Genomic DNA, 25,312 nt, shown 5'->3' with positions numbered 1-25,312 from the left:
ATGTGCCAAGCACTGTGTTAGCTGCTGGGGATACAACAGTGAACAAGATAGAAAAAGCTCCTACCCTCAGGGAGCTTACATCCTTTTCCCTAAATATGCTGTCCTAAAGTCAGCTATAGCTGCAAATTTCTCACAGGAATGTGTTTCTCAGTTACTGATAACCAAGAAACCTAATCCAATGTTCACATTTTACAGATGAGGAACCTGAGCCTCAGATAAGCTAACTGACTTCTCCAAGGTGACACAAAGAACCGAGACTCCTAGTGTTCTTAATGGCAGCCCTATGGGAGCCCAAGAAAACACTAAATGAGCACCCTTGTGAGTACCTACTGACTTGTAACACCTTTTATCTATTCTTTTTCTTTTCTCTTGCTTTCTTTTTCTGAATATGTTTACTTAAAACTTTTTCTAAACCAACATCTCTTATCTCTTCCCTCCATTTTCTTCCTCTTCTTCTCTATACCTGTCAAGTTTTCTTTTCCTCCACATTTACTTTTCCTTCCCATTTCACTCTCTACATCTTCATCATTATAAATATACATGTTCCAAAAAATTGCACCCTTTGGCTCTTCAATAGGCCCTTCTAAAGACTCATGAGGTTTGTTTACTTCAACCTTTCATATACTTATTATTCTATGCTGTATTATGAAAATACGTAACTTCAGAAATATTTTAGAGATTGGAGATTATCTGAACATTAGTAAAAAAAATTTTGGAGAAGGAAACAAGAATGGGTAAGGTAATATATTTAGTCAATTACGGATTGGCACACTTGAATTAATTTATAGTGAGGAGAGTAGAGGAAGACAATATGAAATAAAGAACTCAAAGATTAGCATTTACTTTTATTTTTCCTTTAAAAAACACTTGATTTCATAAAAACAGCTAATAAATTCAAAAGCTCTGAGTTGCATTTTATTGAACCTGGTGGGCAGGAAAAAAGAAATCAAAAGAGAAGAAAGGAATGCATCAATTTCAAACTGGATCATCAACCCTTGAATACTTTATAATTGAGTTATTTTAAATTCTATTTAAAAACTGAATTCCTTTAAAACATATAGAATTAATACCACTGAGTAAGAACAGAGAAAGATTTATTTCTAGGAAACAAAATACATGGTCATTAAATTTGAGTTGCTTGAGTCAAACTATTACAACTGCGTAGGGTCAAGGGAGGGAAAATTTTACTTTTACTAGTATAATTAGAAACATGATAGAAAATTATCTAAAATGTTATACCAAGAAGAAGACATGTAAGCTGAAAGGCGGAAGAGGGGGAATAAAAAATTAGCTTAAAAAAAAATTGACACGAAATAACTACAAGTAAAAAAACATAAATATGTATGCCTGAGCTTGTGCACTGGAAGGGCAGTAGAATTAAATTTTATCAAGCACCTAAGAAATATGTGAAGCACTATGCTACTTCATCTCCTTATAAAATATTATAGAGAAGGTATTTATCCCCTTTTTACAGACAAGGAATAAAAGAATGATCAAAAAAAAACAGCTATAAAGCAGTTTAAAAGGTTACAGTTTTGAAGCAAAGTTTTCTTTCTATTTGACAAAGTGATAATAAAGGATAATACCATATTAGAAGGAATACATGAACATATTCTAAGTAGATTCCTATTTCCTATTTGGCAGGGTGCTAAACAAAGAATGAACTGAATTCTGTATTGATCATTTTTCAGAAATCCAAAAGAATACGACCTAAGAAATGTTTCCATGAATTACTTCCATTGCACAAACTGATTAACAGCACATTCCTTAAATAGTTATGGAATGATATGCCATGCTTTAGTCAATCTTTTGCTAAAGATTAACAATATTAATAATAATACAAGTTATAAGAAAAAAAATACCAGCAACCAAATCCTTGAATACCTATACTTAAATGAAGTCTCCTGAAATCTTTAAGGAGAAGGGAGACAATTTTTAATTGATGCAAGAGGGCTTAAAGTATCCCCCATTCCATTCCCAAAGCAACTACCTTCCCTAAACTCACTGTTCTTGCCCACACATAAAGGGCAACCATCTTCTTACCTCCAACCTGTCCCCATGTCTTCTTACCTCCAACTTGTCCTGAACCTAGCTGGTTAATCTTCCCTGTAACACTATTGCATTATACAATTTCCTTAATTAAAATCAAAGTATTTTAGAGATAGAAAAGTCTCCAGAGAGTATCCAACCAAGTTACAGATGAAGATCATTTCAACTTAATTATAGATGAACTAACATCAGGCATTAAGTGACTTGCCCAAGATCACAAAAAATGAAGAATAAAAACCATGATCCAGGGACTTCCCTGGTGGTCCAGTGGTTAAGACTCTGTGCTTCCACTGCAGGGGGCATGGGATTGATCCCTGGTCAGGGAACTAAGATCCTGCATGCTGCTGATGCAGCAAAAAAACCCAAAAAACAAAAAATACAAAGCAAAAAACCATACACACACACAAACAAACAAACAAAAACATGATCCAATTTCTTGACTCTAATTTCAATCCCTTTTTTCAACCAATCACACTTTCCGCTTCTTGAAGTAGTTGCTAACCTTCACATCACGTGGGAGACTTTAATATCTGTGTCCCACACCCAGAAACTGTGACTTAGTCTGGGTCTGGGAAATTCATGGGCAGTGGGATTTTTTAAACTGTTTAGGTGTTTCTAGAAGGGCAGTCAGGGTTGAGAATCACTGTTCTAAAGTTAAATCCAATCACAGTGTAGTCTTTAAAATGCTCTGTCAAGACCCAAAAGATTCTTCTAATCTTTATTTTTCCCAGCTTTATTGAGATATAACTGACATAATACTCTTCTAATCAATTTTAATACTTTACTCACCCCAATACAAACTCTTTTTAGATACCACATACTTGACTTACAATCTTCTTTGTAATTTCCCTAGTCCCCTCCCCAAAATATGCCCGGGTATCTTTACTCATATCCTTCTCCCCACCTAGAATACTTTCCCTCCTCTTGTTCTACAGAGATATACAAGACTATTTAAAAAAGAAAACAAAAAAACCACCCAAAAAACAAACTGCTATGATCAAGGTGTTTACATGCAGTACATGTACAGTGTACTTGGTGTATATGGGGGGCAACACTCAGACATGAAAGTAGAATGAATTTGGGATCAGAACATGTTTGCTAGACAATACTGTATATGAACTCAATAACGAAAGAGACCTAGCCAGGCATTTGGTGGTGGTGGTGAGGAGTCAGGGGAATAAAAATGTCACACCAGTTCGGTCTGAGAAAACTGCAAGATATATGAAAATGAGGACAAGTGGTATGCCTGGAGGAAGAGTGGGCTTACCTTCTGGGTAGTAAGGATGTATGAGACAAGCATGGATGGAGCTAACCTGGCTTCAAAATCCTCAACTATGAGAAGTTGCTGCTGTGTTAGAACCAGCTGGGAGTCCCAAACATCTGGCTGGATCTTTACAGCAGGTGGCACTCCATCTGTGGAACAGCTCTGTGAATCTCCTACATATACTTTGTACTCCTCCTCCTCAACCTATGTTTGCATGATACATTAGCAGCACCCTTTCACAAAGTAATGCAGGTCTCTAACCTTAGATATCATCCTTGATCCCTCTCTTTCTTTCACATCCCACATCCCCAAATCATATTAGCTCTATGTCCAAAATATCCCAAATCTAACCATTTCTCAACACCTCCAGCACTAGTCCAAAGCCACCCTACTTTCCTGCCTGGACTACTGCAGTAATTGTCTTTTTCTTTTTCTTGTCACTTGTCCCTCCTCCACTCAGTCCATTTTCTACACAGCAAGGTGATCTTTTAAAAATGAAACTGTATCTTAAAATCCTTCCCATTAAACTTAGAATAAATCCAAATGCTTTACCAAATCTTTACAAGACTCCATGACCTGACACCTGCTACCCATTAACCTTCCACTTTCTTTGTTCATTATACTGGCCCTCTCATTCATCCTTTAACACATGAAGTTCATTCTTACATTCTCATGAGTAAGACCCATTTGCATTTGCTGTTGTCTGTACCTGAAAATCTCTTCCCCAGATCTTTCCAAGGGCTTCCACTTCTCAACAGACTGGTTTCCATTCAAATACTACCTCCTCAGAGAACAGCCTCTTTGCCTGCTCGAAAACTACTGATCCCATCCATTCATCCATTAACCTGACAATTTTTTATAGTACTTATTATCAGAATCATATTATTTATTTACTAAGTAAATAAATTTATTTGCATGCTTATTCTGTTTTCCTTCATTAAAATATAAGCTCCATGAAAGCAGGAACTTTTGTTATTTGCCATACTCTTCAATCCTGGAATGATTCTTCACTCATGGTAGGTACTAGATAAATAACACAATAAATGAATAAATCCTATCATAATGCCTTAGTCAGCAGACTCTTGGAATCTGTGTATTTAACATATGCAGTTTCTACTGTGTGCAAATTGCTTTCTAGGGTCATGACATTCAGTAAGTAATATGTAGCATCCAGGTTTCAAAGAAACTGCTGTTCTCAACTCATGTTCACATAGTAAAACTTACAAAGTAAGGCAATCCTGGTTCTACTACTTACTACCTAGGCAAGTCCCTTAACCTTTAATCAGGTTGTTGTGAAGATTAAATGAGTTTATATTTATATCAAGTACTTAACATAGCCCCTGACACATAGAAAATACTGAATAACTATTAGCTTTTGGGGGGTGAGGGTCGGGTGGAGGGATGAAACATGCCTATGGAAAGAAAATCAACAGGTGGTCCTAAAGGTAAGATAAAATGAGATAGTCTAATGAAGTAACAACGGTTTTCACCTATAAATAGTTGTTTTCTGGGGGAAAAGAGTATGCTATAGCTGCGTTCTTGAACTTGAAAAGTAGCAAATATCTTGAGATAGATTCCATAAAATTGTGAAGATTTGTACTTCTTGGATGAAACCAATGTAACAACCTAATAGATTTCCCTTGTCTTGATAAAGCAAACCACTCAAAAATTTATCCCATGCTGCAGATTTTGTTCCCACTACTAAAACAACCTTACTCATAGTCTCTTCAAGGACAATGTCAAACATGACCTCATCTGTAAATCCTGTCCTGATCATTTAAGGTATGTGATTACTCCTACCTTTCAAGTCTCCAGAAAACTCTGTACTTCTTCCTCTATTTTGTAGGAAAATAACTTGTGTATTTATCCTACTAGATTATATATAAGGACCATATCTTGTTCATCACGCATTCAACAAACATTTAGTGAGTGCCTATCGTGTACAGAGTAATGAGGATACAAAGGCAATGAAGACATGCAATAAATAAACGCAGCAACACCGAAGGCGTATATACACTGTACAGAGATGGCATAAAAGAGAATGCTCTCTTCTACAACACATCTGCAGTCTCTAGCATGATGCAATATATATGGTAGGCACTCAAAAATATCTGTTAAACTCAATTCCTACCTCCTTTTTGAACCTTTCCCGTACTACTGTAGCTTACTGTGCTTTTCTCTCCAATCCGCAAGTCTGTCCATATCATTCAACATGATACCTTTTAACCTATGGTATTTAATACTTTGCATATAAATATGTCTTGACCTCCCCAACTATAAAATGCTTCTAGAGAGCAAGAACTCCCAGGGTATTCATTATTAATTCAAGTATCTGTTAAATGATCCTGCTATTTCCTAAAAGCTACCAAAATGTGTCACATGCCTAACTATACTGTCAACAGCATTATTTCTGAACCATTCCACCTGTGCTCTGGTTCCCCACAAAACAAGTAGCTTTCATATATGTATTCTTAAAATAGGAGGCCAAAGGGATGTTGTTGAAAGCATAAGGCTATGCCACTGCTTTTAAGCCAGGAGTCCGGATCCCAGAAAGAGAAGTTTATTTCCTTTCCCAGCTAGTGGTCTGGGTCCTCTGAGAATTCAGATACAAATGTATATAATGGATTCATTCAGACAGCTAGTTAACCGATGTGGCTAGATTATAGGCATATAAGAAGTACTCCTTTTTCTCAAATCCTCCAAGGCCCTAAATCCTGTTGGTAAGAAAGAAAAAGTCACACCAACGATACTACCACTTAATTTCAATGCATTGACTATCCAGGGGAAATTAATTCCTGGCTCCCTGTTCATTCCCATCTAGTACACAGCTTCAGGGAGCCCAGGGGTCTTTAAACCTAGACAGTGTACTTAAAATCTTATGCACAAGTAGAGAACAAGTAGAGAACATCATGCAACTTGAATACAAGATTCCATTCACCAGCTTCTACAGTTACCACTTGATGCACAGTAGTCACATAAACCCTTGGATGAAAAGTTACATTATTTGGATACAACTATACTGTACTAGAACCCATGATCACACAAGCTCCTAATCCAGCATTTTCTGGGTATCTTTGTGTACTATACAATCACTTCCACCCAAATCTGGAGAAAAGTCGCTTTAAGCAGCTCTGTATCCATTCCAAGAGGAATTCCTTCCCTTGTTTTAAACTCAGTGAGCCTCAGTTTTGGAGAGGGCACTCTTCCTTCTCCACCTCTAATCTCTCTAATCATCAAGAACACAAAACAGACAGTAAACCTCCATTTTAATGGCTCAAATTCCTACTGAACTTTGCCAATCTGAATACAGAGTTAATGGTGGTACCCAATACACTTGGGGGGCAAAAGAACTTTGTAATATCAAGCCCAATGCACAATTAAAGTTAGCTGCCATAAGAATAACATCATGAATCTATTCCCACCTACTTATTCTATCTCCCCATCCTTTATTAAGGTCAGCCCCTCAAGTTTTATCTTTCTGACTTACTTATACTACCGAAGCCCTGACCCTCAAGTCCTACATGTTAGCTGGTGTTCTCCTCTCTGAGAAGGTGTGTGTTCAAACTACTTAGCAGCTGAAAGACTTATCTGGCCCTGTCAGGTCTATCCTAACAGACAGAGACTAGGAATTCAGGCTCTGTTTTATTTTATTTTACTAGTTGTAGCTTCTAGATCTGTGCACTAGAAAGGAATAATTGTACCCTGACTTGAGACATTTCAGTTTCAGTTGATCTAAGGTTCATTTTTTAAAATAAGTTAATACCTACAATGTCCGTTAAAAGAGTGAGCCATGAATTGAAAATGCTGGTTCATCAATGCTACAATAATAAAGCCATTTATTATACTAAACTCCAACAGGAAATATTTGTCATATGTAACTTCTTTTTAAATTACTAAGTACCTTAAAATACTTTTCCTAATGAAAATAACTTTGCTCATTTATTAATCTTTGTATACCCTTAACCATCAGCACAATCATGTACACAAATTAAGTCAATAAATGTCTACCTTACCAATGAAATAACTATATTCCAAACCTAATCCATTCTATAACTTAGCCCAATTATAACTTCACATTTGTAGGTTAAAAAAATTAGATCAGATTTTCAAAGTCCATATAGCTGATTATATTGTAAAATAATTGCCATTCTCCTTCATTAAATAACCTTGGCTTCTCAAATATAATTTTTCTCCATTCCATTATCTACTTTCTGCTGTGATAAATTGTGGGCTTTAAAAAGAAAGCAATGTAAGTTCTTTGCAGTTTCTCTATAGAAATAAAGGGTAGCTTTAAAATTTAACTAGATATTTCCAACGTAAGGGTTACCAGAAAGATGAAAAGTAGTAGGCTTCAAACAAAAACAGTCCAAACGAAACAAACTGTTAGCTAATAATATTCCCTCAATAACTAGAATGAACATTTGCTGATAAATAAGCAACATCTTTTTTGTGTAATAAAAGGCTTAAAAATGTTTTCTACTTAACTAGAGGAAAACTAATATCTGTAATTAATAATTTTCCTTACTAATTCTGTACTAACAAAATTGTTTCATAGCAAAAAGAATGCCACAAGAGGTAGAGAGAAAAAAAATTAGATGGAAACTGTATTTGTCTAACAAAATAAGTTTTTTCCCCTTACTAAATTTCAAAATAAAATTGAAGGGTAAAGTGGTATGACAAACTACTCTTATATCTATCAAAACTTTGCCTTTCATTATACTGGGAAAGAGTTCCAAATCAAATAACTGATTTTTATTTGAAGCTGGTTAAATTATTTGGTCATCAGATTGTCTGCTTCAGTTACCCTATTATTCTGTAATCTTTGATGGGAATTTACATCCCTTTTAACACTCCCCTCCCACTACAGAGATGAGAGATTAGCAGTCTCTGACATTAAAAGATATGACAAATCTTATTAATATATAAAAGTTTGGAAAATTAATTTTAAAAAAAGGGAAAATTTTATAATTTAGTTTTATAAAAATTATGTCATAATAATAGTTAACATTTATTGAGCGCTTACTATGCGCCAGGCACTGTGCTGAGAGCTATAAAAGTATTACAACACATAAAAGAAATAAAATCTTGTATACGGAAAAAGCTTTGAACTGTTAGTCAAAAACAGAGATTGTATACCCAGACTGAGCCAAAGTAAAAGAAGTATTTGCTAAACAAAGAGAACATTTCACAAACTGCTAGGTAATGGGCTTACATTAATAATAAGACCAAAAAACACAAACAAAACAACCTACTTAACTGACCAATCAAAAAACCTTTAACTTCCTCCAACTGAAAACATAGAGAATGTCTATTTTTGTTTAGCAAATCTTCTTCAAAAATATTGCAAAGGAACATACACATACAAAAGATGAAGAAATAAAATTTGATCTACCCTGTATCCAAATAATTTTGAATTAGAAAGGTCTGAAATTATGAGGTTTTTTGCTAAGTAAAATAAGAAAAACTGAAAATTAAATATCTTTCCTTTTAAACCCTAGAATAAACCCACAAGGGCAGCATTATTCTTTATTTGGTAGTTATTTTTTTTCTTTAAATAAAGTATCCCAGAATAAATACAAAATTCTTACTTTGTTGCCCGTATAAACTTGCCCCAAACTGAGACAGCTGACCTGATGTAGATGGTGATGCCAGCATCTAGAAACAAATTAATTATATTAGAGCATAAAGAAAGTACACAGAACATTGCACTGACACTTTACAAATCTGTACAACATATTGTAATATGTGAGAATCAAATCCATATTTCCCAATCTTCAGAAAAACAAAAACAACATTGCATAATAAATTCCATGTTACTTAAGAGCGTATCACAATTGCATGACATCAAACTATGCAAATAAAATTAATTTTTGATAATTAAAGTTTTTTCCCCCAGTTACTCTAAATGAAACTATGACAGCATCATTACCTCACTTTTAAAAAAAGCAAACTATGCTAACAAATACATGAAGACAGTACTTCAAAAAGTCTAAATTTAAGTAAAATTACTTGATTCTTAAATAATATATTAAGCTAAATTCTAAATTCAGTTTATTAAAGTTGAAAATAAAATTACTTAAATAAAAAAGTTGTGTATTTTGTAATAGTTACTGATTTTTATATAGAAATATGTGTATCAAATGGGTAGAAAAATCTAACAAACATACACACAACCATGTACGTAGAGAGGTGATACAATACCAAAGGACAAACCCAAAATACTTACAAATATGTATAGGCATGGTATATAATGTACAGTGTATGTACATTCATGGCACTTGCGTACAATGCCTTTCAATTTTTTGCATCATCTTTTTTTCCCTAGAATAAAAATTCTTTGAAGGCATGTTATATTCATTTTTTACTTCTTCATAGAGACTAGCACTGCATGTGGCAGTGCTATAAAAAACTAGATACTTAAACTGAGTAAATGAAAATGTGTACGTGTAAGTGCATGTCTGTGTATTCCCTGTCTTATATTAAGCAACCATCAAAACACCGTAATTAAATAAGACATGAGCTACGTCATCAAGAGGGTTATAATCTAGTGGAAGGACAGAATGAATTACACAACTAATTATGTTCCAAGGCACAGTATGGTAAGTGCTCTTAAGGAATTATAAAGTATCACTGGAGGAAGATATTTCTAAAAAAGGGTGAGGTAACAGGAATACTTTGTAGAATGGTAACATCTGATGTGGGTACAGATGAGGGGTCTTCCAGTGTGAGAATATGCAGTGAGTGCGATAAAAGTTAGTGACATGATTAGAACACAAACAAAATAAGAAACATCAGTGACTGAACAATAGGGTAATTAGGGAAGGGAGATAAGGCCTACCCTACGCACACTGGGGAATAGAAGAATGGGAAATAAAAGAGTGATGGGACCAGATGCAAAAGGTCTTCTTAAATGTTATGCAAAGACGGCTACTAACTGGCGATAAAGAGAAAACATAATTTTAAGCCAGGAAGTGACATGATCAAACTGTGCTTTGGGAAGATAATTCCAACAGCAAAACTGGATGGAAATGGTAAGATACTAAGCTAAGAACAGGAGAACTGCGACTACGAAGGAGTCCTACTGAAATGGTTGAGATATAGGGGAAAAGAGATGGGTGGAGAATCACCAGACAGGGAACTATCAGAGACCTCTCTGGTTTCCAGTGAAGAACTGGGCTGACATTGACCACAGTAGGAAAGCCAGGGGGAGAAATATTTAAACAGTAGAGGTTTATACAATACACATTTCATGCTATTTTCATGTCAAAATTCAAAATTGTTTTAATTATTCTGAATTCACGCAAGTTTTTATACAACAGTAGTTTTAAACTAATGACATACACCAGACTCTTCTGGGGTTGGGCTAAGTTACTACTCTAAACACAGCAGTATTTAAATATAGTAACAAATTTTCTAAAAAAGCATCAAATCTTATAAATATTCCTTCTGAAATCCGGAGGGTATACAATATAAACAGTTAAACTGAAAGAATACGCATTTTATGCCTGACCAAGTTCTTTTGTTAGGTACAATTATCGTTACTATTACCACATAACCGCAAATATTTTAAGCACATTAAAGGTTCATTTCTAAATTGCAAGAACAAGATCAAAGAACATATGTAACATACAACGAAGCTTTAGTTGGTGACAGAAGGTAAAATGTTTATAATAAAATACCTTAACAATCATGATTTTCTGTTATCATTATAAGCTATAAACAAAAGTTAAGAGTATAGTTTCCAAAGGCTTCACATAAAAGATGCTGGTCAGCATGAATCCATGACTTAGAATGATCCATAATGTGAACATTCTAGAATGGACCACTAAAAATTTTACTTTTCCCAGAAATGTGTATGTTTATTGAGCACATAACTCCAAAGAACAGACATTTTATAGTCTACTTTCTCACAAAGGTTATACATCCACAAGTGGGTTATAGGTACGCCAACATATCACTCCTCTCAGCACTGGGAGATAAAGTAGAGAAGATGACACAACATGAAGGTAAAGGGGGAATGGCTCCCTGGGCCAAATATTTGAGTCGAAGAGCAGCAGGGTGACCCATTTACCAGTATGACATATTAAATATTATCATTTTCTCTATGTGTGAGTACATAGTACATAGAGAAGGTTAGTAAACAATGCTTTACAGAAACATGAAAGTAGTTTGTTTAATGGTTTATAACCTTCAGACCATCCAAGTAAAATAAGCATTGATCAGCTATACAAACCGATGTTAAAATGACTGCTTCAAAATGTGTCAAAAATGCAAATATATAATTTCTTATAAGATCAATCCTAGCGGTATGTATTTTTAAACTCTGCAAGCATGCTTCATGAAATGTATCAGTGCTAAAAAATGGATTTTAAAATGGATTTAACATACAATGAAGGAATATGGGGTAGAAACACTATTTACAAGCGTAAAGAAAATACACAAGAAATGTACTCTGGCACAGAAATTAACTACAATTAACAGATGATAGAAAATTTATATAATTTTTTAACTGTTGAAAGTTAATTGTATAAAGGTAAATTTCTTAGAAAAATATACAACTTTAGATCAAAAGACATATTAGAGTAGGGAATATAAGCATAAGTGGAAAGAGCCCGGCTTTGAGTCAGAAAAAAATCTAGGTTCGAATCCTGATTCTGCCTCTTACCTATGGGAGAGCCGAGCCTCTGTTTCCTTCCTGTAAGATGGAAATAACACTACCTACCTCATAGAGTTGAAGTGAAGATTAAATTAGATAAGATATGCACATATTAAGTGCTCAATAAATGGTAGCAGCTGCTGCTAGTAATCTAATCTTCCTCCCAATGCAGGACTCTCATTAATAGCAATCAGAGGGGCAGCCTTCGGGGAATTTATTGAATGGTACCCTAATTTTATATTCATTTTTGCTTAAGAAGCTAAAGAAAGAAGTTTATCAAATGAATTCTAGATAAAATAAGGAGCAGAACTTGTGTTCTTAGAGGGGGAAAATAGTAGAAAAAGATTAAATGTCACACAATCAGTAGAACGCTGAAACCAATAAGCAGGTTACTGTGTTCCCAGTCTAAAACCATTATAACAACTATATTCTTCCTCATTTCTCAAACAGTCTATAATACAACACTGCATTCAAACAACAATAAAAATCAGGAAGCAACTAGAAGAAACAGTAATGTAATACAAGTTATTTTCCTGACTCAACAAAGAGCTCCTTTATCCTTTTGCTTAATATACAGACTATCAAGGAAATCAACAAGTTAGAAACTGTATTTCTAAAATTATTTCCACTGTTACTAGATATAATTCTGAAATCCATGACCAAAAAAACTCTAAAATTATTTTGTTTTACAAAATGTATATTTGAAAAGCTTAATAATAGGCCAATCTGGCTCCTTCCAGCAATCCATAAAAGGAAAGAAGTGTTAATTATTCTATCCCCCTCATGCTTCCCAATAGTGATCACCTCTCGCAATTATTCCCTCCAATAAAAAGTACCTTCAATCACAAAACCTATTTCAAGAAACATTAAAATCAGTATGGTCAAGAAATAATTTTCTACATAAGAAATGACTTCAAAATGCAACAAAGTATTATTAAATAAAAATTCCCTGACCACAAAAGCAATTTAAAAATGAAATATATAAGTTTTTAAGTGTTCCTTAAAAATTCATTGTACAATATACTTAAAGGTATGGTGATAATATAATTCCTAGCATTCTGTTATTTATTTCAGGATGAAAACAACAAAGAAATATGATTTTGCCTATATCATATCTACAAACAAAAAAAACCCAAAAAGTTTTAAATCTAGATAGAATATGAAAAACATTTAAAAATTAAAAACAGTATGGTTAAAAAAATAAGAAACCACTGAAGTCAGAATGAAATCTAGTAAACAAAAAGAAAGACTATTAGAAGATAATATATTAAAAAGACCAAAAGAAGAAAGGGACAAGAAAGGAAGCAGGCAGAAAAACAAAATAGTAACTCATAGGATCTGGTAGCTTATGAATCAGAAATCAATAACAAATTATGAGTTTACCAGATATTTCAAGTAATTTTGATTAAAACATTAAGTTTTCAAAAATAACATTTTCAGAAAGTGTAATATATGCTGAAATAGTCAATGTAATTAATTCCTATAGAACATTTAACATTCAAAACATACTAAAGAAAGTATGGCAACGAAGATCTCTATATTATGTTGTCTGAATTTTAGGTTAGAGCCAAAGCACAAATTTAAAGGTATATTAAAGGCTCTTAATATGCACTGCTAAACTGTTTTCTACAAAGTTTGTATTAATTATGCTTCCACAGCAGTTACTTCAATGTTCCCTCACAGATAATGGCTACTCTTCCACTTAAAAACAAAAACCAAAAAACCAAACAACAACAACAAAAACCCTCTTTGCTAGTATGAAGAGGAATAAAATGGTATTTTCTGACTATGATTTTTTTATGATTGTTATTTACTGGATGAAAAATTTCGTAATTATTTTTATAGATGTATCAAAATTTGTTATATCTTTTAAGTATATCATTTTAACTCCCTTTTATAAATAGGCTTTTATCTTTAAAATAACAGAGTTTGAAGATTATTTAAACGGCAATGAATTTAAGAGATTTTTAGAACACTGCCTTCAAATCATTTGACATTTAATTCTAATTTCTTTAAAGTCTGATTTATTTACATTTAACTCTATTAGGTTATTGTTGCCATATAAAATTTTGACATACTTATATACATTCAAATTAAAAGTTTTAAAGGTTATTTTTGAGTTTTTTTAGGTAAATAATCGTATCTGCAAATAATATTAATTTTGTTATTTTCAATATCAACTCATTTCCTTCCTTTTCTCTAACAAAAAGACTCAGTAAGAGCCCACTATCTCCTACATCTTATAATAAGTTTAAGAACACAGCAGTAAACTAGAGAGGCAAGGTCCTTGCCTTTGTTAAACTTAAATTCTAGTGGAGTAGACAGGAGAATAAATAATTAATAAATACATACTTCAGGAAGAGATAGTTGCTGTAACTGTTAAAATGCAAGAAAGAAGTTAGAAGGATATAGTAGTAGTAGTAGTACTGACAGTATATACAAGGCTACTTAGGAAAAGAGTGATCAGAAAGGCTTCTCGGGTAAGATAGATTAACAGATACCTGGATGTAGTGAGAGAGAATACCATGTGAAGATCTGAAAAAACTAAGCATAAGGTCCTGAGACAGAAACAAATTCAATGAGCTGGAGAGTCAGCCAGGATGACTCTGTATGTAGTTAAACACTAATCATGAGGATGACAACAATAATGGTGATAGAAGGTATCCTTATTTTATACTAGATTTTAACAAAATATTGATTATAAATTGGCCTGAGAGAAATCCTAGTTGGCATAATTGCTGTAGGCTAACACAAGTATGAAAGTTAGGTACGAGTTCAAAATGGTTGCCATTTGTCAAAACAAGGAAGTAGTCTACTCTAATCAGTTTCATGAGTTTTTTTTTTTTTTAAGTAAGGATAGGTGCTACATTTCATGTCTTTACAGCACATATTAAAACAAGGGAAAAGAGGTTCCCACAAGTTTGTGCGTCTAAAATGATTATGCTTAATTAAGAATCACCAAATGAGTGCAACAAAGACTCAAAAGACTAGAAAATACGTTAGCAATCAAAATACAGATATAGTTTTTAAGAAAACCCTAAAATTGCTTAGATTATACTGCCCCCAAAGAGTTGTCTATTGTGTCTTATATGAATGTTTTTCATTTTCTATAAGTCTCCAAAAAAAGATTATAATTAAAAACAAATAATTAAAAATCACACAATTACATGATACAGGAACTATCAGTATCCAAGCTTTACATATAGATAAGGAAACCAAGGCATGGAAGAGGTCATATAACTTGCCTAAAGCCACAGAGCTAATAAATGACAGCGCTAAGATTCAAAAAAGGAAAAGGGAAAGGGAGAAATCAAGCCCACATCTGCCTACGATTTACTTAATCTTGTGAAAACATTTAAGTAATATATCTGTAATATTTATATTACTTTTATACCTCAAAAACAGCAAATTCAGCATTCTTCTGAAAGACACATACATGTACAGGCATCTCTTGAAATAAAAGGCCTTGGAAAATATGAAGCAGCCCTAAAGAAATACTTAGCAATTTAATCAGCACACAATCTTATAAAGAACAGTTTACCAAGTACTTCTACAACCATGCATATGATGAAGAACAATTACGTTTTATGCTCTATGGTTAGGGTAAATCAGGAATTGGTTAGGTTTTGGGGGTCTTTTTGCTTTTGGGGCTTTTTTTGGATAGTTGGCTTAAAGATTCACTGAACTACTGCCAGTTTTCCTTTATCATAAATTACAATTTAAAATAATTTTCTCACTGTTGCCAGGAAGAAAAATAATACAAAATTATCCCAGTCATTTATTTATTATGTTTAAATTTTTTCTCTTCAAAAGCCTTATAAAGCACCAAATAATCATTATCTGCAGATGATATACATAACTACCGAAAAAACCAAAAGAATCAATGGCATAATGTTATTATTATTCATTATAGTAGCAACATTTAATATTTACTATTTGGTCTTCTATAAGTTTTGCATACAGTTATCATTCAGTCCTTAAAACCACCACCCATTAGACATGTACTATTTTTCTTATTTTATAGATGAGAAAACTGAGACATACAGAGACTGAGTAACTTGCCCAAGGACACAGCTAGTAAACCCTGTGACTGAGATATAAACTCATAAAATAGAATGTCCAGAGCCCATACTCCCAATCAACAAAAACTAATAAAAAGAGTTTTGTAAGGTAGTTGGTTATAAAATAAATATATACACATACAAACTATTTCATATATCAGTAAAAACCAATTAGAAAAATGTAATGAAAACGGCAACCATAAAACCCTACTTATTAAATGGCATAAAGAACAGAAATAGGAGACATACCTTTCTGAAAGAAGGTAAACATCAGAATAAATGTGCAACAGTAAAAAACATTTTTGTAAAGGATGTGAAAGACCTTACCTGGCTAAGATGTGAAAATTGCCTATAAAGCTACAGCTATTCAACTATGTTGTAGTTCTTCCAAAGAATCAATATGATATACAGAACAAGAGTTAAGAAACAGGCCAAAAAAATCAGACATTAGTATATATAAGGGAGAATTCCAATTAGTCATAAATGAATGGTCTAACTCAGGGGTGGGCAATTTACTGAATGCAGGCCAAATCCAGCACACTGCTTATATTTGTAGGGTGCATAAATTAAGAATGGTTTTTCACGTTTTAAATGGTTATATAAATACCTACATATTATCCTTTATTTAGCCTCTTGGCCCACAAAGCCTAAAATATTTACTATCTGGTTCTTTATGGAAAAGCCTTCTAACCTGTGATCTAAACTATAAAAAAAGTGTTGGGACAACTGGATACCAGATAACCTTATGGGGGTGGGGGGGTGGCACGAGGAGAGTAATCTGGCACCACAAAATTCACACCTTAATCCAAAACACATTTCTAATGAATGTAGTTATATGTGTAGAACTAAGCACAAAAGTGCTAGAAGAAAGTAGGTGGGGCAAGTCTTCCTAAGTATGATCTCAAAAACTGAAAACATTAAAACCAAAAAACCCACACAAAACTGATAAGTCAAATTCAATAAAAATGATAAATATTTTTATATTAAAAAAAACCTGAAAGCAAAAAGCTGAAAAACTATTTATGACAAGAGGTTATTAACCTTAATATATGGAAAACACTGACAAATAAACAAGACTTATCCTCTCAATAGAGAAATAGAAAATGGCACAAAAACAGTAATCCACAAAGGAAGAAATAAAAATGGCCAACTACACGGAAAAGACACATTGCCCTGTGTGTGTGTGTGTGTGTGTGTGTGTGTGTAAATTAAGCAATGCTTTACTGCACATTAAAACAGTAAGTTTCTTTTGTCTATCTGTAAAAACTTAAAGATAATAGCTAGTATTCTCAAGGGCACAGAGAGTGCTGATGAGAGTAAAAATTGGTACAAACTTTCTAGTGAAAGACATGTCAATAGGGCCCAGAGATTTAACTATTAATATATTTTTAAATAAAAATATGTGAAATATAGAATCAAAATTTTAGCCGTAAATTATTCCCGACTAGCATTATTGGTAATTTTCCCCCTCCCCGACCCCACACATATTTTCTTAAATTTGTGCAATACCCCTTATTATTTTGTAATGAAAAAAGTATCAGCAACACAGAAATTTATAAGTAGCTACTATATTATTATTCCCATTTTCAGATGAGAAAACTGAGGCTTGGAGAAGTTCTTGCTAATAGGCAAAGCCAAGATCCAAACCCATATCTGTCCTGTTTTAGAGCCCAAATTCTTAATCTCCATGTCTTACTACCTTATTAATTCATTAAAAAAAAAAAGTTTTGTGAAGCAAATCATTCTGTTATTTCTGTGACAATTAACCTGGAATAGTAACTAACATATGTATATGACTGTATGTAAGAATTCTGACTAAAAAATTCTGACATATAATACAGTATTTCTGTTCCCTAGAAGACAGACATCTCTGTCATTCATTTTCTGCACATACTTTTTTAAGAATTTCAGTTTGAAAGCTTTATATCTTCCTGATAAGAAAGAATGCTTTTCATCAATAAGTAATATTCCACTACCATTTTTGCATCAATCTTAACTTGCACTGTACAATCACAGTAACACACATGCAGATTAGTTTCTGCAGTGATGCTACCGGAAAGACATCCCAAATTATTTTACTATAGCATTAAATCTTAAGCTTAGAAATTTATGTAAAAAATAATTGTTATAATTTACATCAAATAGCAAATAGCTAGAAAGGCAGTAAGATAACAGAAAATTAATTAGATGACATTATTCTGTCAGCTACTCAACTGCACAAGAAAGCCACCAAACACAAAATTTGAAGAGTCCTAATAATGCACTTGATAGTCTGTTGCCAAAATGACACAATTTTCAAATAAAAATAAAGGGGAATAACACCAAAACAGGAAAACAAAACAAAACAAAACCCCACCAAAATTCTAACTTAAACCTTGAGTAAGCCTATTTGTGAAATTCTAAGACACAGGAAGTAATTTACTAATGATCAACTTTAATGAAAAATGATGGCATTTGTTACAAAACTTAGAATTTTGAAAGTGTTTTAAAACATCAGTAAGAATCTCATTAGATTAATATCTAGAGTAAATTGCTGTATAGACAGGGAAATTAGGAATAGCAAGTTTATAAAAGTTTGAAAGGGAAAAAAAAGTTGGGCAGGTACAAAGCACAAGAATGCAACTGGTTTGACTACAGTATATAGCGTATAATTTAAAGTAGCTTAACAGAATTTGAAAACAACAGTGGAATTTATTTTAAAATATTTTATCAATTTGCTAATTATGACTTGGCTGTGTTCTAAATCCTTTCATTCCAAAAGGGATTACTGAACTACTAACCTTCCAAAGCATTTAACTCATACTTCTATAATATATCATCTTCCATGTTTTTGAATACAGTTCTTCAAAATTTTTCTATTGTAGCATACTTATAGCTAACAGAGGAGAGATGGTCTATCTGAGGCCTAGGATTATAACCAGAATATTAGAAAGCAAAGGAAAGGTTTCATTGCAGCCTGACATTATATCTTTAAATCTGTACAAATCAGCTTTCTGCTCTTTATAAAAGTATTGTTTTAATATAAAAGCAAGTTATTTCACAAATTAAAAAAACAATGGATGTTCTAGAAGTAATACCTTGTTTACCCCATGTCTTTTGAGTACTTCCTACCACAGTATTACCATATCCCAACTTGAGAATCATATAACATTTTGTCTCCAATAAGAATGTAAGAAAGCTCATCATCTTTGTATCCCCAGGGCCTAGCACTATGCCTAAAACATAGTCACTCAACCAAAGGTGGTACTCTACAGTTCATATACTGCTTTTCAGGAATCAGAAAGAGACAGACATATACTATTGAGTAAACACAGCTTAACTGGTTAACTTACATCTTTTTCTGACCGATGCGGAAACATAGAAGACTGGCTGTAGTACATGTTTTCGTCATGGTAGTCACTGTCGACCCCCTCTACAAACTTCTTTCTTGAAGCACCAAACATGCTGTTTGTCACCTAAACAAAAATATTACTTTTATCAAGAATAACGTTTTGGAAAATGTCAGGCTTTACCTTACTCCTATGCGGAAAACATAAAATGAAGGGAGCATTGCTAAGATAAAGAAACAGATCAACTAAGAATTAATGATACAGGTGAGAAAGTCGTAACAGTGCAGTAGTAAATGTTTACTTTCAGGCCCTGAAATCAAGAGGAGAAACTTAAAGTCTGTCACATGCAATGATTCCAATTATTTTAAAAGAAAAAATATCACTTATTCTTGAAAATTGGCAACCCAATATAATTTTCCCATATAAAGATTTTTAAAAAATTGTTTGGGTTTAATTATTCAAAATTTTCACATGCATCTTCAACATTAGTGTCTTTGTCATCGCTACACCTACTTTTTAAATTATGTTTTCCAGAGCATATCATCTTCACTTACAATCTAAGTTTACTGAGATACAGCACTTTTTGAGTCCACGTATAATGGCACACTGGAAATCTTATCTCAAGCCACAAGCTCTCACTCATGTAATAGTAGGATAATTTTTTCACTCATCATCCTGGTATAAATTTATGATCTCTACTACATAACCTGCTTACTCTTTTGCTTTTTAAGTCTTTACCATATCCAACACTAGTAATTTTGAGCCCTCATCAAGATAATTACTAAATCTGTGCTAATTTTTATTTTATTTTATTTTTTTCCATAAGGTGACCTGTATAAAGCTTCCAAAACTATCAATTGACAGGTTATTTAATTAAGGTCAATGTGTCTTATCCCTAATAGTACTTTGCAGTTCAAAGTAAACTGAAATGTCATGATAGGAAGAGATTTGTAAAGACTAGAATACACAGTGACTATATTTTTTCACAAAAAAAAAAGGGGAAAAACTCATCAAATTTGACATCCATCTGGTACACTCATTATGAAGTGTACCATAATGTAAGGGTATTTTCTTCCACTGTAAGAAAAAAGGAACTTTCTTTTACTTCTCATTTCAAAATGAAACACTGTAGTTACTACTGTTAATCAGTAGACATGGTGAACTGGTATACTGCAGATCTTAGGGCCAAATTTGATGTGCAAGTTTGTTGAAAACATCCATGTTATTTAATAATTGCTTTATATTTTAAGTTCCTTGTTAAATCTGTAAGAAACTCAAATATTTAAGTATTCTTCCTGTTGAAGTCTGAGAAAAAGCTATTCAGTTAAATATGAACACCAGTCTGAAGACAACTTAACCACTGCTTTGTTTTATGTTTTTAGGCTATATATCTCTTTAGGTGTGAAATACAGAAAGATATTTTCAAGGATCTATTAATTTGTTAGAACATACTTTATTTTCTTTGGGCAGTGGACTCCCTGGTGAATCTCAGGCAAGTGCTTCTATAACTCTGAATGTAATTTTAGGGACTAGGTAGGGTCCCTCATGCCTAGCCTCTAACCCCCTAAGTAGTCCCTAATAGGAAAGAGAGGTGTTTTTTTAGTGAGTTTTATTTCAGAAAAGTAACAGTGGAAAAAAGCACTTTAGAGTCTGTAAATTAAGACTCTTTACACATGAGGTTTTAAAGGTTTGTTTTGTAAAAGTTAAGTATACATTTAATTCTCTTTAAAGGACAATTACTACTGAGTTCTAATTCTAAAAAAGGATAAACACAGGAAAATGGCATGAAACTTGCAGAATTCACTAAAATTTCAGGAGCGTACCAGGATATCTCTCATCAAATTTTACGTACATAAGTCAAATGGATGCAAAGTGAACTCTTAACAATTGTGATGTAACATTTATCATCAAAACCAATTACAGACTCTTAGAATCCTAAAATTGAAATTAATTGTACTGAATAAAAAAATTTCATTCTAATACTGTGCAAAGAGGTTTTACTGTTTTGAAAGCAAAACTAAACACGTGAAATGCCTCAGACAGAGGAAAACAGAAATGTTCTCTTTCATCAATACCAAATTTTCCCAGACTCACTGTGTGTGTGTGCCAGAGGGAGGGAGAGAAAACACAAACATGTAGAATTTCATTTTTATTTTGTGTGCTTCAACACAGAAATTACACAACAGTGAAAATACTAATTATTTTTACATGACTTCAGCAAAAAAAAAAAAAAGAAAAGAGGTAAGAGTGTAATACTCTGCCTTCAAATGCAAGCCCCAGTCCCAGGGATGGGTACTGGTATGAAACAAAGAATTCTCTGATCCATGGCAAAATCAGAAAGAAAAAGGAAGACAACATAGTAAGTTTTTCAAAAAAGCTAGTTTTGGGCTTCCCTGGTGGTGCAGTGGTTAAGAATCCACCTGCCAATGCAGGGGACACTGGTTTGAGCCCTGGTCCGGGAAGATCCCACGTGCCATGGAACAACTAAGCCCGTGCACCACAACTACTGAGACTGCGTTCTAGAGCCCGCGAGCCACAACTACTGAGCCTGCGTGCCTAGAGCCCGTGCTGTGCAACAAGAGAAGCCACCGCAATGAGAAGCCCGCACACCACAAGGAAGAGTAGCCCCTGCTTGCCGCAGCTAGAGAAAGCCAGCGCACAGCAACAAAGACCCAGCTCAGCCAAAAAAAAAAAAAAAAGTTAGTTTTATTTAATTTTAAAGGGTGTGTCCTGTAGTCCATACAGAATGATGAAATGGAGTAGAAAAGTATTTTAGACTAGCCAGGAAGAGTGAAACTAGGAAAGTAACAATGAAGCAGAGAAGTAAAGGAACTAACTAGGTAAAGACAGACAGGAAGAGCAGTCAGTGCAAAGTGAACAGCAAGGTCCTCAGTGGTGCGGCTCAAGCAGAATGAATTCAGTGGAAGATGGTAGGAACTGAAGTCAGAGATACTAGTGTGAGCAGATCATGTGCCTTGCAGGCCTGGGGGGACTCTGGATTTTATTCTATGTGAAATGAGAAGTCAAGAGAGGATTTGGGGGAATTCTCTGGTGGTCCAGTGGTTAGGACTCGGTGCTTTCACTGCCATGGGTCCAGGTTCAACACCTGGTCAGGGAACTAAGGTCCCACAAGCTGCACGACGCAGCCAAAAAACAAAACAAAACAAAAAAAAAACAAAAACAAAAAAAAGAGAGAGAGAGAGGATCCGTGGGCAGTTTAAGTGACATAATTTGGCATATTTTATTTATGTATATATTTAATATGATTGTAGCTACTCTGTAAGGAATGGACAAAAGAGGGGACAAGAGTGGAAGCAGGGAAACAGGTTGGTGAGAGATGATGGTGGCTCAGACTACAGTGGTAGTGGTAGGGGATATGTCAACACTGTACTGAAATATATTAAAATTACTGGTTATATCATATATATTAAAGTCAATTTGATAAACAGAAATTTTAAAAACTAATTTAAAAACAAAATCATACTTCATTCTACATTACATATAAAATTTGTTCAAATATTTGGTATATACAATTTGTCAGCTTTCTTCAAGCAAACATATAAAGGGCTTATATCAATTCTGTTAACTGACCACCTTCTCTCTCAACTCTCGTATCACATGTTTCAACAAAGGAGAAGTAAAAACTTGAGATTTCACCAAGAAAAATACATGAAATATGTTGTACCAAAAGCAATATTTCTTAAGTCTTTTTTGAATACAGATCTAAAACATGTAACTAAGACATTTTATATTTGCTTTGATTCCATAAGAACTAATCAGGAGATATATATATATATATACACACACACACACACACACACACACACGTTAGCTTACACTAATTCTTTCTATCACCCTGACAACCCCGCCCCCCCCCCCCAAAAAAGAGTTGGCCTCAAAATGTAGTAGAGAGGAATTAAACTGACAAGCAGAATGGAAGCACTAAGTTGGCTGGATTTTCCCAGTAAACACCTTCATTACTTCATTAGGACTAGCTATGAGTTCCTAAGGTCAAACATTCTTAATATCTAAATATAATATTTCAAAGCCAAATGCAGTAACTCAGAATACTCACAGAAGAATTCACAAAACCTCAAACTTGAGATAATCTTAACCAACAACTTCAAAGACGGGTAAAGTGGCCCCTGATCCAGGTGGGATGAACAGTAATTACAAAAGGGAAGGAATAAGAGGCAAGGCCTGGAGCTTTTTAAATGGTCACAGAAACAAAGTAGGACACTTTACAAGTGAAACTTCAAAAATAAATTTAGATAGATAGATAGATAAGTAGATAGATAGGCAGACAGATAGGAAAGGGTGAAAAATAGATCATATCCAAGGCAGGATGGGCAGTATTTAATCTTGCACAATTTTCCTTCAGCAAGACCTCTGGAGAGGAACTTACTCTAAAATCATTTATTGTCTATCATGCTGGCATGCTGGCATGCTGGCCCAGGCATGGAATCTTATTCCCAGGGAACAGAAGAAACACATCCCATGGCAGAGTGGTCCTTTTCCTGATAGCAAACAAATATAGTTTGATTTTGAAATCTATCTCCAGTCTTAAGGTTCCAGCAGCATATTTTAAAGTGCTGCTAGACATTTCTGTATGAGAAGTACATTTTAATAAACTAAATCAGTAATATTTAAAACTGACTTTCCAAGTTACTTTCTCCTGTTCTGTTCCGCATATCATCACATTCTAATCTTTCTTCACAGTGGCTTTCACATTTGTTTTTTGCCATTCTACCTATCACCTTCTTAGTTTAAGCTATGGACTAGATTTTTTTTAGCCCTCTGACTGATCTCCCTTCACATTTCAGTGAACATGCTGAGGGTTTCCTATATGAATTATGCCAGAAACTGTGCTAATGAACACAAAAGCTGAGTAACAGCCCCAAGTCTTGAACAAGCTCACAGCCTAGCTAGGAGAAACACCTGTAAATAAACAATTACAGTATGAAAATCTGTACAGGTGTTTTGGGAACACAAATAAGGGAATATCTAACTATCTGAGGGAAACAACTGAAAGATCTTATAAAGTAATATTTGAACAAATATTTAAATGTTAAAAATTTTTTTAAACTAATTAATTAATTTATTTTTGGCTGTGTTGGGTCTTAGTTTCTGTGCGAGGGCTTTCTCTAGTTGCGGCGAGCAGGGGCCACTCTTCATCGCGGTGCACGGGCCTCTCACTGTCGCGGCCTCTCTTGTTGCAGAGCACAGGCTCCAGACGCGCAGGCTCAGTATTTGTGGCTCACAGGCCCAGTTGCTCCGCGGCATGTGGGATCTTCCCAAACCAGGGCTCGAACCCGTGTCCCCTGCATTGGCAGGCAGATTCTCAACCACTGTGCCACCAGGGAAGCCCCCCAAATTTTTTTTTTTATTTTAAAAAAAGGAGAAGAGTGTAGGGTGGGAGATGAAGCAAACTTTGGCATAAGAAACAGCAGGCATAAGTTCTCGGAAGTGAGAGAAAGCCCAGAAACACAAAACTTTTAATACAGCCAACAAGGAGGATGTCTGGAAGGACAATGATAGGTGGTAAGGAAAAATAGGCTAAATTTCAATGCCAGGTTAAGAGGGCAAGGATATAGACGGGAAAGCCAGGTACAAAAATCTAGGTGAAGACTTCCCTCAACTAACACTTTACTATGATGTCATATTCATAACCACTACAATGACTTTGTCACTTTCCTACTCTCGTATCTCTTGTTAATTTCCCCTAAAGGATGCAGACCAATATTCCTGCGATCACGACCTTAACATAATTTTGCAGCAGTAATTATCTCAAAATCCAACAACAACCTTATGCCTCAGCTTAATTTGGGTTATTCACAGTTGTTCCTATACATGATAATGTCTGGAAAATGCCATCTGTAACCCCTGACATCTTCAACAATTAAAACTTAAGCTGAGCAGATTAACTCTAAATATTTATTGAAATCATCCATAT

The 25,312-nt window shown here is 34.1% G+C and overlaps 1 protein-coding gene across 14 annotated transcripts in view; it reads right to left on the bottom strand.

Moving 5' to 3' along the window:
• CNOT2 (CCR4-NOT transcription complex subunit 2) overlaps positions 1-25,312 on the bottom strand; it is a 113,156-nt gene that overhangs the window by 24,822 nt on the left and 63,022 nt on the right. For 10 of the 14 annotated variants that reach the window (XM_082351654.1, XM_082351653.1, XM_082351650.1 and 7 more), the window contains 2 exons: positions 19,363-19,485; positions 8,902-8,968 (listed from right to left, as the gene is read on the bottom strand). In XM_082351654.1, coding sequence (XP_082207780.1) covers positions 8,902-8,968; positions 19,363-19,485 — 190 coding nt within the window. Of the gene's footprint in view, positions 1-8,896; positions 8,969-19,362; positions 19,486-25,312 lie in introns of those variants that run through there. The other 4 variants (XM_082351649.1, XM_082351648.1, XM_082351652.1 and 1 more) reach the window with 3 other exon arrangements.

Source organism: Balaenoptera borealis (genome assembly GCF_965194805.1).
Source record: "Balaenoptera borealis genome assembly, chromosome: 13".
NCBI lineage: Eukaryota > Metazoa > Chordata > Mammalia > Artiodactyla > Balaenopteridae > Balaenoptera > Balaenoptera borealis.
The sequence above is the reverse complement of the archived record's forward strand: the minus strand, read 5'-3'. Positions and strand labels throughout refer to the sequence as shown.